This window comes from Pollicipes pollicipes, unplaced genomic scaffold, assembly GCF_011947565.3.
Source record: "Pollicipes pollicipes isolate AB1234 unplaced genomic scaffold, Ppol_2.1 Scaffold_7231;HRSCAF=8579_pilon_pilon_pilon, whole genome shotgun sequence".
NCBI lineage: Eukaryota > Metazoa > Arthropoda > Thecostraca > Pollicipedomorpha > Pollicipedidae > Pollicipes > Pollicipes pollicipes.
Window position 1 is genome coordinate 11,888,182 of NW_023597034.1, and position 13,346 is coordinate 11,901,527.

Genomic DNA, 13,346 nt, shown 5'->3' on the forward strand with positions numbered 1-13,346 from the left:
AACGTCAACGTCCTCGTATTGCCCTGCTTCAGTTGAAGGAAAAATGACTGCATTTCGATTTGCCATCTGATGTGGTCGGCCCACGGATATTGTACAACGAGGCGTGTAAATGATGCATTGGTTTAACTGTTTCGCCACGTTCGGATGACTGCTGAACAAATATTATGCATGGGTTTAAAGCTGCCACGATATTTGTGCTTTTAGTTGGGTATGCTCTTTTTACATGCTTCCGGTGCATTTAAAGGTACCACCTGAAAATTTTACCAGAATTGTCAGAAGATTTTGATTGATTTTGGTATTGATTCAAGAGGTCTGTTTTTTTTTTGCCTCGACTTATTTGACCTGCTCTAACTCCTTGGCTTTTGTAGCTGCAGGTTAGCAATTCCACCAAAATAATCAGGAAGATGAGGCTTGTCAGTGTACTCTTTTTGGAGCACATCCAAGTAGTCCGATTTTTTACCTTGATCTTTGGTTGTGCTATAGACCCTTTGTTTTTCAGGCTGTCGCTTAAAATTTTAACAGAATAATAAGAAAATAATGCTCTATCTGTTCACCAATTTTGGTGCAAACTCAAGTGGTCCATTTTTTGGCCTTGACATATTTAACATGCCGCAACTCTTTTGTTTTTTAATCTGCGACGTAGAAAATCTAGGAGGATGATGGGTAAATTAAGCTTACTTAATGTGCTAACTTTGAGGGGAATCAGAAAAGTCTAATTTTTTACCTTGAAATCTTTGACCTGCTATAATTATTTTGTCTTTGGGCCTGCCACCTAGAAAATTCACCAGAAGAATCCCAAAGTTAAGGTTTATATGAGTGTAAATTTCCAAGAGGATTGAAGTGGTCCGCGAATATCGATAGCAATATGAATCTGAATCTGGTGCAAACTTGATGGCCGTGCGTTGCCTGGCAGCGGGCGAAGCGCTGGAGGTCACGGATGGGGTTGGAGGCGGGCGGTGCTTCTCGGGATTGGCGCCGCGATTCGATTTCCTATTGTTTCTCGGACGGGTGTGCATCATTTCGTGTATCCACTCAACAGCAATGCTTAGATTTCTTACTTATTCCGTCCTGAAAGTTTCTCGAGTTCAGGTGGTGGAACCGCTGCCTGCGGTAGCTTGTCAACATCGCCGGTGCTTGCAAACGTCGAATGTTTTCGGGACAGATGAGTCGGATCAGTCTGAAAACTACTTTAAAGTGTTTTCACTTGAGACAAAGTTCGATGTGGATACCTCCGAACTGAGCAGCAAGTTTCGTTCTCTTCAAAGACAATGGCATCCAGATAAATATGCAAGCAAAACTGAGGTTTGTTGCTGACTCATAGGTGAATCCCAGTGCTTAGTATGACAACTAACAATAGGATGTTATATATAGATGCACATACATGGACCTAAATAATTACAGTTTGGACTGATATGGGGGATAAGCAGGAAATGGTCAAAGCTATTGCTGGCATTTGTAGCCAATGTTTAAGCCTGATTTCATCAGCATTTTGCTGTTGTCTTTTTTGTTTGTTCCCATTAAGCTTCAGTCAATACATGGTTGTTTGTCAAGCTGCTTAAATTGTTTGTGTCTTGCTGCACCAGTCATTTAACCTCAGTAGTGAGGGTACAGACAGTTCATACTCAACATGTAGGTTTGACAGTCTAGATGGCAGGTATTGGACGTTTCCTGTATTTCATTGTATAATTTTTTGCTGTCAGGATAAGAGATGATGCTCAGTAATCACAATATAATAATAAGAATGAACATTTTATGGTTTTGTGTCTTGATGGATGTTGGCAGCACCTTCCAAAAACAGGCTGACTGTTTTGCTGTGAATGCAGACTGAGCAGGCTATGGCTGCCAAGGAATCATCAGTCATCAACCGGGCATACAGAACGCTGAAAGATCCATTGAGAAGGAGCTTGCACCTCTTGAAGCTGTCTGGGTTTCCTCTGGAAGAAGGAACAGTTGAGTGCGCAAGCTGTTATTTTTATTTTAATCTGTGCATATTTTCCCTAACATAGTCATAGCTCAGTGGCCATCATTAGCTATCACTGCCTTCATATTTATTGGTCATTGGAGGGTATGTAATTTACTTACTGTCCACCAGGTAACCAGGCTCAGAAAGTTCAAGGCTTTATGAGCTACCTACAAACTTAATGACCAAATGGTATGGGTCCTTCATGCATTCCTTTTGCTATTGGTTGGTCCACTTCCTGTAGGCCAAATCTTTTACCAGTGTGTATCCAATATCTCATCCCCAGATGGATGTTGATCCAGAGTTTTTGATGGAAATCATGGAAATCAATGAAAAGTTAGCAGACATCTCATCACATGACAAGATGAGCATCTTGAAGGCTGAGAATGAGGCAATGTTAGGGCATCTAAGAAGGTATGTATCCCAGACAAGCTGTGTGCGGAAAAGATCTATAAGCTCTAAATACTTGTGCCCACAGACATTTCATGGGTGCTTCCATGGTGTATCTAGAGAACAAGTCTCTTATAGAAATTTGCCTGTCAAAAAATGTTTATGTGAGCATGTAAACTATCAGGTGTTTAGTCTTGCTGTAGGTGTTTTTTTCCTCCAATGAGTTGCTGTTGTCTTGGTAATACTTTTTGTTAGTGAAGTAAGCCTTCTGATGGGAAAATTATGCATGTGGTCAATGATCAGCATGAGTGAGGTACCAAGGTCACAGTACCACCTCACAGGGCATCAACACGATCCAATTAAAATGTGCAAAGAACATTATTTCCATTCCCTCCCTAAATGATTGCTAGCCTTTGCAGTGCTCATATATGTGAGGACTTTCCTAATGTTTCTGAATGTATTTTGTTGTCATCATTCTGTAATGTAATACCAGTACCACTGTGAGATTCTCTCCTCATGTTTAGCCAAGAGTGAGACAAAACATTTGGAGAAATTTTGCAATGTTAAGAGTGAATGGCTAAGAAAAAGATGTGATATGAGTCATGATCAGGCACCACAAGCATCTGGGTACATAATTCAAGAATGCTTGGAAAACCCTGAGCCCAGTTGTACTCCATTCATGATGTGTACCATGCATAGTTATCAGCAATACTTCCACACCCTTGAACATGCTAAGGTCAGGCTGTCTGACACCATGACTTATGTCTTCCAGCTCGATCGCCACTGCATTCGCTGCCAAAGATTTTGAAGAAGCCCGAAAGATGACAGCTCGGATGAAGTACTACGTGAATATCAGTGCCAAAGTCCTCCAGTTTGAGAGGGAACGGGGAATATAATTTAGAATTGGAATGGCCAGAGCTACGTTTATGTAGAGTGCTTACCAGCCTAGGCAGATTAAAGTGGGATGTTTTTTGAATGAAGCTGCCGTGAAAGGAGAATGTTTCCCAGTAGGTTAACTTGCATGGAGCGGGCGATCGTTGCCCCAGATCTGCCCTCCAACGTCAAAAGCGCGTAACTAACATTTTTATCGAAATAGAGTTATTGGTATCACTGGGTTCGTCTCGACGAGTCACACATTTTGACCAAGTGAAAAGTGTATATTCATTGTTTAAAGAAATTAAAACGGATTTAAGGTTCGTAGACTCGCGTATAAGCAGTGCTTGTAAGGTTTTCCAAAGACAGAAACGAGTAACTGACACGCATCTGTGAGACGCGAGCCTCAATTGTTTCACTATGCTCCGTTTTCCGGGTCATAAACACGCATCCGTTTATATACGCGGTTTCGTCACCTACGGTCAGCGACATTACTGTGTCAAAAACACGTATCTGTGAAGTTACGCATTTTCGACATTGGAAATCGTTGTAAATTGAGCAGTTACGCGTTTTTTGCCTCAGGAAAATGTTTGTTTTTCATGTTTTTCCCGAATTCATGCAAATACGCCCACATTCGCGGCGGAAGTTCTGCGATCATACACGTGCGTTGCAGCCTCTGTCATACGAAATGCTTTGTGGTCATTTTATCCCGGGTTTGTGCCGGATAACATTCGATTAGGTTGAGCGGCCGTGCTGGTTACTGTTATTTGCTGGAAATTTTGTCAGCACAGATCTGCGTTATGTACCTGTAACGCGTGTCTGACGATTAGTGCCCCGTTTTTGTTTACTCTGTTAAGATATGGATTCAAGAAAACTCGGGGAATTTGTTACCTACGGGTGAAGTGGGATGATCGTCCCCAAGGACAATGACGCTATGTCTCACTGGGAAAATTAAGTGGGCCGTAGTCCATAGCGGCAGGAAGCAGAGTGAGCATGAAGTGCGGCAGCGGAAGATGGACTGGAACCGTTGCTGGAAAGCAACCAAGCCTGAAGCCGCATGATGTGGAGCGTTAGCACTCGTTTTCCGTAGTCATTCCTTTGTGGGGCACTGTAGTATCTACTCGTCAGATTGTCGTTCCGCATGAATGGAGAGGTCATGAGCGTTGCCACACGCTGGTGTTACTGTAGCCAGTGGTTTGTAGCGTAACATGAAAGGTGGACAAATGCACACACTTTGTTTTATCTTTGGGTCATATATTGTGGCTCGGGCTTGGAATACCATTGCACAAAGCCCTGACGGAACTTATGCCGCACAACACAAGCAACAAGCAGCCGTAAAGCTTGCATGGGTCGGAAAAATAGGTGTGCAACGTTCCAGCATGGCCTTGCTCACGCTCGGCATGGCGTGGGAAATAGGAATATTATGTCCATGTTTTTCTGGTGACCAAAATCGCCCCAGAACGTGTAACTGATTCAAGCGCACCACAATGCCACATTTAATGCAGCATTGCTTCGGACGTGAAGATTCCGGCCGTTATGGCCTAACCCAACACCCATAAAACGGCTATTAGTAGGGAGTGACTCGACTCGGAGTGGTATTATCACTGCCAAACACACTTACTGCTTCTCCAAGTCATGCATTGCGAAAATGTTGACTGGGTGGTAAACTCAACACGCCACGATCGGGACGCCAACGCATGGTTTTTAACTCTGCCCCATTCGCATTGGTGATATCCACATTCAATGCCATATTATGCATGCTAATACATTAACACACAAACGCGCGTGCATGCATGCATACTGCCCCCCCCCCCCCCTCCACACACACTACCACCACCACGCCCACCACAACACTCAGTCATTGACCCACGCGGACCCACATAGGTGAGCACACATACACAACTAAGGGCACGATGCACGTGCATGGTTACTCATGTATCCATGTGCCATGGCAGTCTCTCACAAGAGCATTCTCCATATCCAAGTCGAGGCAGGCTATCAATCCTAGTCGTTGGATTTGCGGTTCAGAAGTATCTCAGGTTGCTGGAATAACTTGGAGGGGTGTTGCTTGTCTGCTTTTTCCCAAGGAATACGCATCTCACATGTTATAAGGGTAGTTTGGAAATTAGTTTCTGCCATGTTTGCCTTGGTACGAGTGCTAAAAATGTCCTGTATTGTTCAAGTGTATCAGACGATGATCTGCCAATCACAGAACTATGACAAGGAGCATCCAGCTGGTTCCGAAAAATGTGTGATGGAACAAGCTATCCTGGTCTAATAGGACCTGATGGCTACGCTGTTGTGGCAGAGACTTCAGTGATAGGTCAGTAACTCCTAAAACCCAAGGAGATGAATTTGTTGCCTGTGGAGGGAAAGGCGCAGTGAAATTCATGGAAGGATGCTCATTTGGTGCTGGATGCTCTGAAGTCGCGAGGCTGCTGCCGTTGCCACACTACCTGGACGAAGCTCAGTGTGTGATCCGGACCTAAATGCAAGGAACGGTGAGTAGTGAGAGTGAGCAAGCACAAACTCCCAGTTCAACAAGCGTACGTTCGGCGGACACCCAGTGCCGAGCCAGCAGTGCTATATATCAGTGCTGCTCTACCAGCAAACACGTCCGCGAAGCGAACCCCTTTTGACTACCTGGCCATCAGAAACAGAAGCATTTCCGCCGGAACCTTGTCGACGACTCGCGAGCCACTGATGCTGACTAGTCTGGATGATTGGTGGACTTGGACAGTCTTTCATCGGGCGCATTTCCCGTGACGAGTACTCCGAACAGCACACCACGTCGCTGTTCACCTTACGTTGTGTCTAAATCGTACACTGTCGAGCTGACAACTGACAAAGAGGGCTTCTGCGGCTACGAGCCGGTCCCTGTCCACTTTAGGAGACATTTTTCGACTCCTGGACTCGCACGCGCCGTTACCAGGACGAGGCTGTGAGGGACGGGAGAGTCTGAGCAGCATGCAGAGCACGATTAAGCTCAGCCAGCACATACGAATGACGGAGAAAGTGTTAGTGACTCAGAACCGCACGGCCCTCACGAACAGCAGTGCATGACGTTGCGGCCACTGGAGGGTACTGAGAAAGCGACAAAGAAGCGTGCTCGCAGCACGGCGGATAAGATAACTGATTATTTAAAAAAGCATCCAATTCTCCCAGTTCCCACGGGATGCGTTGATGGTTGCAGCAACGTCTGCGCGCAAAACTTACGTGATGTGCAGAGGCATAGCATGAACATTTCAGTAAGGGGCTTAGCAGGCGGCACTCGAAGGGAGTGGTATCGTGCCCACGTCGACCGACCGAAATGCAAATCAACCGGGGAGCAATCTCACAGACAGCGAAGTTTGGAATGTTTTTTACCAGCAGAGGACGGAAGCAGGAAAAGAGTGCAAGGCATGCTTCCTCGACACTTTGGGCGTGGAAGCCAGATCTGACGCCCCTTTTCGGTTTGCCCTGCTCGAAAGCCAGGAAGTGGCAGGAGCAATTGCGCCAGTGAACGGGACAGATCGCCACACTCCTTCGCACAAGGCAGGTAAACAGAAAATCCAGGATCATGTGCTGTCATACGAGCCTGCGGCTCTTCATAGTAGTGTTAGGGACGGCGTCAATTTAGTGGCGTCGTCTTACGTAGTTAGCTGCCAGTGGACGACGCGGCTACGATGTGCTGCGTCAGCGAGTGTGTGTCGAGAGGGCGCGATTGGGAGACGCGGGGTTGGGAGTTAGAGAATACATCGTGTGAGTTTGAGATAAAGCTGTAAACCGGCGTTACGTTTCGCAAGACCTCACCGTATCTAAAATGCATAAGCAATACTTGGGGGACAACCCGTAGGCTACGTCCTCTCTCGAAGCCTACCGATCAGTTATAAAGGAATTGAACGTCGGTATCGCCAGGCTAAGTCAGGAAGAGTACGAAAGCTGCTCGAAGCATGAAATCCACGAAAAGGAGCATGGGTTCCTAGATGATGCGACTCGTCGCACTTGTGGCGCGACGCTCCTGACACCCAGTTCTCGAAGAACGGCGATGTTGCGTATTGCGCTAGGTTATTGAAACAGTATGCCTTTCGTTGACGGCATTTGAATTCCGATCTGAATGAGTAATTGTGAGGCATTGGAGCTGAGTAATTCGTTATCATGCTCAGACAAAGTTGGAAAGAGGATGTAGATCGGATGTAAGATGCAATACCAACGTGCATTAGTGCCACCAACTGTTTTTGATTGGATGCTGACACCATTTTGCTCTACGGGATTTTGTAACTTTCAGTGCCATTTTGATGATCACATGCATCGAGTCGTGCATTACGTCATCCAGGTGCAGTTATGTCAGAAGGTGTATACATATGCGTCCCGATCCTCATATGGTCCGCTGGTTTTGTGAAGGTGCGGTTGACAAATGGATATAGTGGGCACTGGCGATGCACTCTGGGATCGCTTTCCAATAAAGACCGCTGTCTGAGTTTCGGTGTGTTAATACCATGGGTCTTAACCATGGTTATTTATCAATAAGAACCTACCGTCATTCTGTCGTGCACAACGGGTTCGCCTGACACGATGTCTGACGCTCAACACCCAGCAGATGCTTCTTTTTGCGGAGACGTTACCCGCCCCTGAATTGGTTATGAATGAGACATGAAGACAGTCTTCTCTGGGTTCATGGCTGTTCAATCACCCATGCGATGCTTTGCAAGTGCATAAGGAAAGAACGTTTAACTGCGCAAAGACTTGTTTTGTCGAGATGGAAGCCGTTGCTGAGTCCGTTTTTACAATTGACAAATGCGCGTGTGTTACCAGATGCGCGTTTTCGCCCAGAATCGCCTTTTTTCTTTTACCAGTTAGGTTTGAATATTGTCTTTTCATATAAAAAACACCCTCAGCAGTTACTGTAGTTATTTCCAGTTATTTTCATTTTGGCTGCGCGTATACATTCCAAAACGGAGGGCGGTTACGCACCGGGCTTATACACCCTCCGAAACAGAGGGTGGTTACGCACCGTGCTTATACACCCTCAAAAATGGAGGGTGGCTACGCACCGGGGTTATACACCCTCCAAAAATCTTTCAGGTTGTTGTGCGTGTCAAGCATACGTGGATTGCCGGTCTTAGAGGGAAGCAAGTGCAAATATGCAGAATCTCTTGCGAAAAGTCGGCTCTTATGCGTGATAGGCATCAAACGATCACGAAATCCATCAACTCACTCTGCACCAGTCCTGTTCTGACCACAAATTTTCGGCCATCGGAACCGCACATCCATTGGATGAATGATTAGCGCGCTGGTCTCGCGCGCGGTAAGCCCGGGTTCGAAACTCGACGGTGGCCGTTGCTAAGTGGGTGGCTTCATGGACTAACGGTGCGGCGTGATAGTGCCAACTTGGTTAATTTCTAAGCGAACTGAGTTCTAAGCCGGGATTTTCGTACTGGACAGCAGCGTAGTTTCTAATGCCAGAGGGAGGACTAAAGATAAAGAGGACTCCGTCCTTCCAGGGGGAGGGAGTCCACACCTTACAGTGATATTAAGGGTCCCGTGAAGGCTGACTGTAAACCTAAATGAGACCAAGAACGTGTGTAAACATTAAATGAAAATGTGTAATGTTTAAACATTATGTATAATGTACTGTGCAAAATGTGTAAACAGTGAAAAGTTATGTGCACACGACCCTTCCGGGCAATTGCTTAAATATCATTCCGTCCCAGCCCGGGGTGTCTACCATCTGCCATGCTGGCGACATGGAGGCGGGTTCGCCTGATGGGTTCATCGGGAGGTCCTCACAGATGTACGTCCTACATTGGTGCCCTCCCTGGTGCGGAAGGCCCTTTGGCTGCTTCTGGCCGGGGCATTTGACCCGGAATAGGCGCAAGAGCCCTCATTGGGGCAACAAGATCTCTGATAACCGCAGGTAATCCAACAACTGACACAGAGACCCATGTTTAGCCAACGGACCTTTGGCTAAAACGGGGTGAAGGGTCTCACAAAGGCCCCGGGTCACCTCTGGCCGACTCGGGACTCATTCCGTCACAGGACCCCCTAATGGACACTGGGGGCCTGACCGTCAAAAGACCACTCATTGTTGTAGGGACTCCGACCAATGCAAATCGCGGGCCTCGGTCTCGTTCCTGCTAAAGAAATGGGGCCCCAGGGCTCAGAACAAAACGGAGTCAACTATTCGGTGTAGTGGTCTCCGGCCGAAATAGGTGCCCGCACTGTCTTAGGGGTTCACAATCGGTGAAAGAGGCATATTGGCTGACATTTGGGATCACAGCCGTACGGGCCAGGATGACCTGCAGCCTTTCGACCCTTACGGCCATTTAGCCTTCCCATCGACCCGTTTATCGTCAGTCTTGAAGGGCACATCGGTCCCTCTTCAGGCACCCTCGTACAATCCCTGACCAACTCGGGGGCCCTTGTCAACACCGGACCTCCAGTTAGGATCTATGTGCCCCTGGCCGGCATAGGGGCCCCTCATTGGTTCGGGGTGCGCTGACCAATGCAAATCGCGGGTTCTGACCTTGTCCCTGCTTGGGAAATGGGCTCCCAAGCCGAGGCCAGGGCCCAATCGGTGCAACGAGCCCTCTGCCTGGTTTTGAGGGTCCGACCCGCGCCCCCTCAGTGACCTTTAGACCCTTGACTCATATATATATTATATATATATATATATATATATATATATATATATATATATATATAATTATATATGACTTACGTATATGACGCTTCGGGTCCCATAACGGATTTGCGGTGCTCCCATTTGAGATTTTGTCGTGGTCACCTGAATGACACTTTGGACTTAGGATCAATCACTTTCTTCCCACGACAGTCCGACATCAAGGACAAACTGAGTTCGGGGGGGGGGCAAAAAAGTGGAAAATAACAAAAGCATCCCGAAAAACGTACGGTAGCAAGCAGAGGCGGATCCAGAGAGGGGGGCACGGGGCATGCCCCCCTTGGGCCCTGAAGGGGCCCATTGGCTTCGGGGGCCCACAGCCCGCCAAACGGGAGCAGTTTTTTAAACACAAAACGCAACAAAACTAGATATCTCTGGACTTTCAGGCCACCAAGAACAGTTGTAAGCGAGAGTAAAATGCCTATGAGAAGCCCCAAAAATTACTCAATGATAGGAAAAGTCATGAACTGGAAATTTAAAGCCCCATTACACTGTCTAGGGCCCATGCTGTCTCTGGGGGACCTATATGCCCCTTGCGGGCTCATTTCGGTCGTTTGGGAGCATTCCACGTTGTCTTTCATTTCTTTGCATTTGCTCAGGGAGCCCTGCGCTGTTGTTGGGACCCTTCCTGTTAGCGTACCGGGGAACTCTTGTCAATCGCGGGCCCTTCGACAGATTATTTCCATTCGTCAGACAGGCGCTGTGGGCGGTAGCCAGAGTCCCATACCTTAACCTGCCGGGGTATTCTCGGTTGCTCAGGGGACCTTTAAGTGGGTATCGGTTAACCTACCGACACACTTGCGGTATGTCCATGGGTCCTCTACATTGGCCTACGGCGTTTCCAATTTTCTGTCACTTGCTTAGGGCCCTGCACTCTTGCCCTACGCACTTGTCGGGGCCTCCCCTGTTCGCTTCCTCGGCCACACTGGTGGGCCCTGCACATTGGTCCTCAGTGTTTGAATTTAGGGCCCTCCGTCCGTATCGGGATCATCTGATAACCTGTTCGGGTACACTCCATCTTTCGGGGCCTCCGCATGGGGTTTTAGGTACTTCTTATTTGAACGGAGGGCCTTAAGCTCCTGTCGGGGCCCCCCATCTGATAAGATGCTCGGGCCCATTCGATCGTGGGGGACCTCTACGTCTGGTTTTGGGTACTTCCTTTTCTAATGGAGTGCCCTCCGTTCTTTTCGGGGGCCCTATCTGCCAAGCTGCTCTGGCGCACTCGGTTATTCGGGGCCTTCTACATCGTGCCGTGGGTAATTCATATTTGAACGGAAGGCCCTACGTTCTTGCCGGAGCCCCATCTGTTAGCCTGCTCGGGCACACTCAAATATCTGGGGCCCTCCACATTGTGTCTTGGGCACTTCCTATCTGAATGGAGGGACCAACGCATTTGTCGGGGACCCCATCTGTTCGCCGCTTCGGCCGCATCGGATTGTTCGGGGGCCCTATATACTCTTGTTGGGAGCCCTATTTGTTAACCTGCTCGGGCACACTCGATCGTTCGGGGCCCTCTGCATTGGGTCTTGGGTGTTCCCTATTTGAGTAGAGGGCCCTACACTTTGAACGGGCCCTGTATGTTTACTTGCTCTGATAAACCGGATTATTCGAGGGCCCTCTACATTGGGTCTTGAATGCTTCCTATTTGAATCGAGGGCCCCAAGCTCTTGACGGGGGCCCTATATGTTAATCTGTTCCAGCGCACTCGATCGTTCAGAGCCCTACATATTGCGTCGTGAGTATTTCTTATTTGTATGGATGGCCCTGTGTTCTTAGTGGGCCCCATTTATTCAGCTCCTCAGGTCGGTGGCGGATGCAGAGGGTGGGGGGGGGGGGGGGGGAGGCACAGGATCATGGACCATGGACCATGCCGAGGGAACCTAAAGGCTTCGAAGGGGCCGATAACCGGCCGGACGGACGTAGTTTCCTTACAACAAAAGCACAACGAACTTGGATGTATTTGGGACTACAGATGACCGAGAACCATTGCTAGCAAAAGCAAAGAGTTCATAAGTAAACGAAGTTCATTCTTCGCTGATTGAGAGAGTGTTGCCCAGAGGGGAAATTGTGGGTGTTATTACGCTGTCTAGAGGCATTACGATGTTGGCTGCCTGTCCCTATATGTCCACTTGCTGCGTCAATCTTATCGCTAAGGAGCTTTTCACGTTACCCTTGATCTCTTCCCGCTTTTTCGTGGGGCCCAATGTGCTGTTGGGACGCTATCTGCCCCCGTGCTTGAGCACTGCCAATCCATCGGGTTTTCCTCCACGGATTCTTCCCATTCGCCCGAAAGGATACATACACTTTTTCCGGGGCCGCATATGCCAGAGTGCACTCAGTTGCTCAGGGGTCCTTCATATAAATTGCAGGTGCTTTCCACTTGCTTCAAGGGCCTTGTGCCATTGCTAGGGCTCCTATAAGGTAAGACACGGAGTCACTCGGTGCTCAGGGGCCCTCTACTTTGATCGAGGGCTCCCTTCCTTTGGTCTCATTTGCGGCTGACTTTTCTCTCAAATCGAGACTCGCGTTAACCTGCCCGTGCGCTCTTGATTCCACAGGGGTATTAATTTATAGTCTTGAATAATTCGCGTTTGCTCGGAGGGTCCCGTGCTATGACCGGGGCTTCATAAGTCAGCCTGTCGAGGCACTACCGATCGTTTAGGAGCCCACCACGTTGGCCCGCCACTTGAGTTCTTTTTGCTTGCTCTGAGGACACTTAACTTGTTGGTCTCCTGCGGCACCCATGACCGCTCAGATTCCGTCCCTATTGGTCTTGGTGCCGTCGCCTCTGAGCAGCAGTCGAATACGCGCCGATGAATTTTTACGCGCAGTTGCCGAACGTAATTCTACATGCCTCCGCCGTCGTATGCGTCATTTCCACTGGCTATCCAGTGTGTCAGACTCAATTAGATTTACGGTCAACCTTCACTTCAACCAATCTTAATATCTCTGTAGAGTGCAGACTCTCTCCCCCTAGCATTAGAAACTACGGCTCTGCCCGGTATGAAACCCCCATTTAGAAGTTATTCCGCTTAGAAGTGAGCCTGGTTGGCATCAGCACGTCGCGCCGATAAACCATGAAGCCACCCACTTAACAGCGGCCGTCGTCGAGATTCGAACCCGGGCTTGCCGCGTGCGAGATCAGCACGCTAACCATCCATCCATTGGAGATGCGGGCCCGGCGACCAAAAATTCGTGATTAGAATAGAAATGGTACAGAGCGAGTTGGTGGATTTCGTGATCATTTTATGTCTATCTCGCATGGAACGGACTTTTCGCACGGGCTTCTGCATTTTTGCACTTTCTTTCTTCCAAGGCTGCCAATCCGAGTATGCTTGGCACGTACAGCCATCTGAAACATTTTTGGAGGGTGTATGAACCCGATGCGTAACCGGCCTCTGTTTTGGAGGGTGTATAAGCCCGGTGCGCAACCGCCCTCCGTTCGGGGGATGTATACGTACT

General features: G+C 48.3%; 1 protein-coding gene across 1 annotated transcript; it reads left to right on the forward strand.

Moving 5' to 3' along the window:
* The first annotated feature begins 436 nt into the window (after positions 1 to 436).
* Positions 437 to 3,681, forward strand: Hsc20 (iron-sulfur cluster co-chaperone protein HscB-like protein, mitochondrial). Its single transcript, XM_037234024.1, has 4 exons — positions 437 to 1,302; positions 1,824 to 1,949; positions 2,247 to 2,374; positions 3,123 to 3,681. The coding sequence occupies exons 1-4, from the start codon at positions 892 to 894 to the stop codon at positions 3,244 to 3,246; spliced, it is 789 nt and encodes a 262-aa protein (XP_037089919.1). The 5' UTR covers positions 437 to 891; the 3' UTR covers positions 3,247 to 3,681.
* The last annotated feature ends 9,665 nt before the right edge of the window (positions 3,682 to 13,346 follow it).

Excerpts from the sequence above, each read along its gene's own strand:
- Hsc20 (XM_037234024.1), top strand. The coding sequence starts at position 892 with ATGGCCGTGCGTTGCCTGGCAGCGGGCGAAGCGCTGGAGGTCACGGAT. Across the intron at positions 1,950-2,246 it reads TTCCTCTGGAAGAAGGAACA|ATGGATGTTGATCCAGAGTT; the intron begins GTTGAGTGCGCA and ends TCTCATCCCCAG. Across the intron at positions 2,375-3,122 it reads ATGTTAGGGCATCTAAGAAG|CTCGATCGCCACTGCATTCG; the intron begins GTATGTATCCCA and ends TATGTCTTCCAG.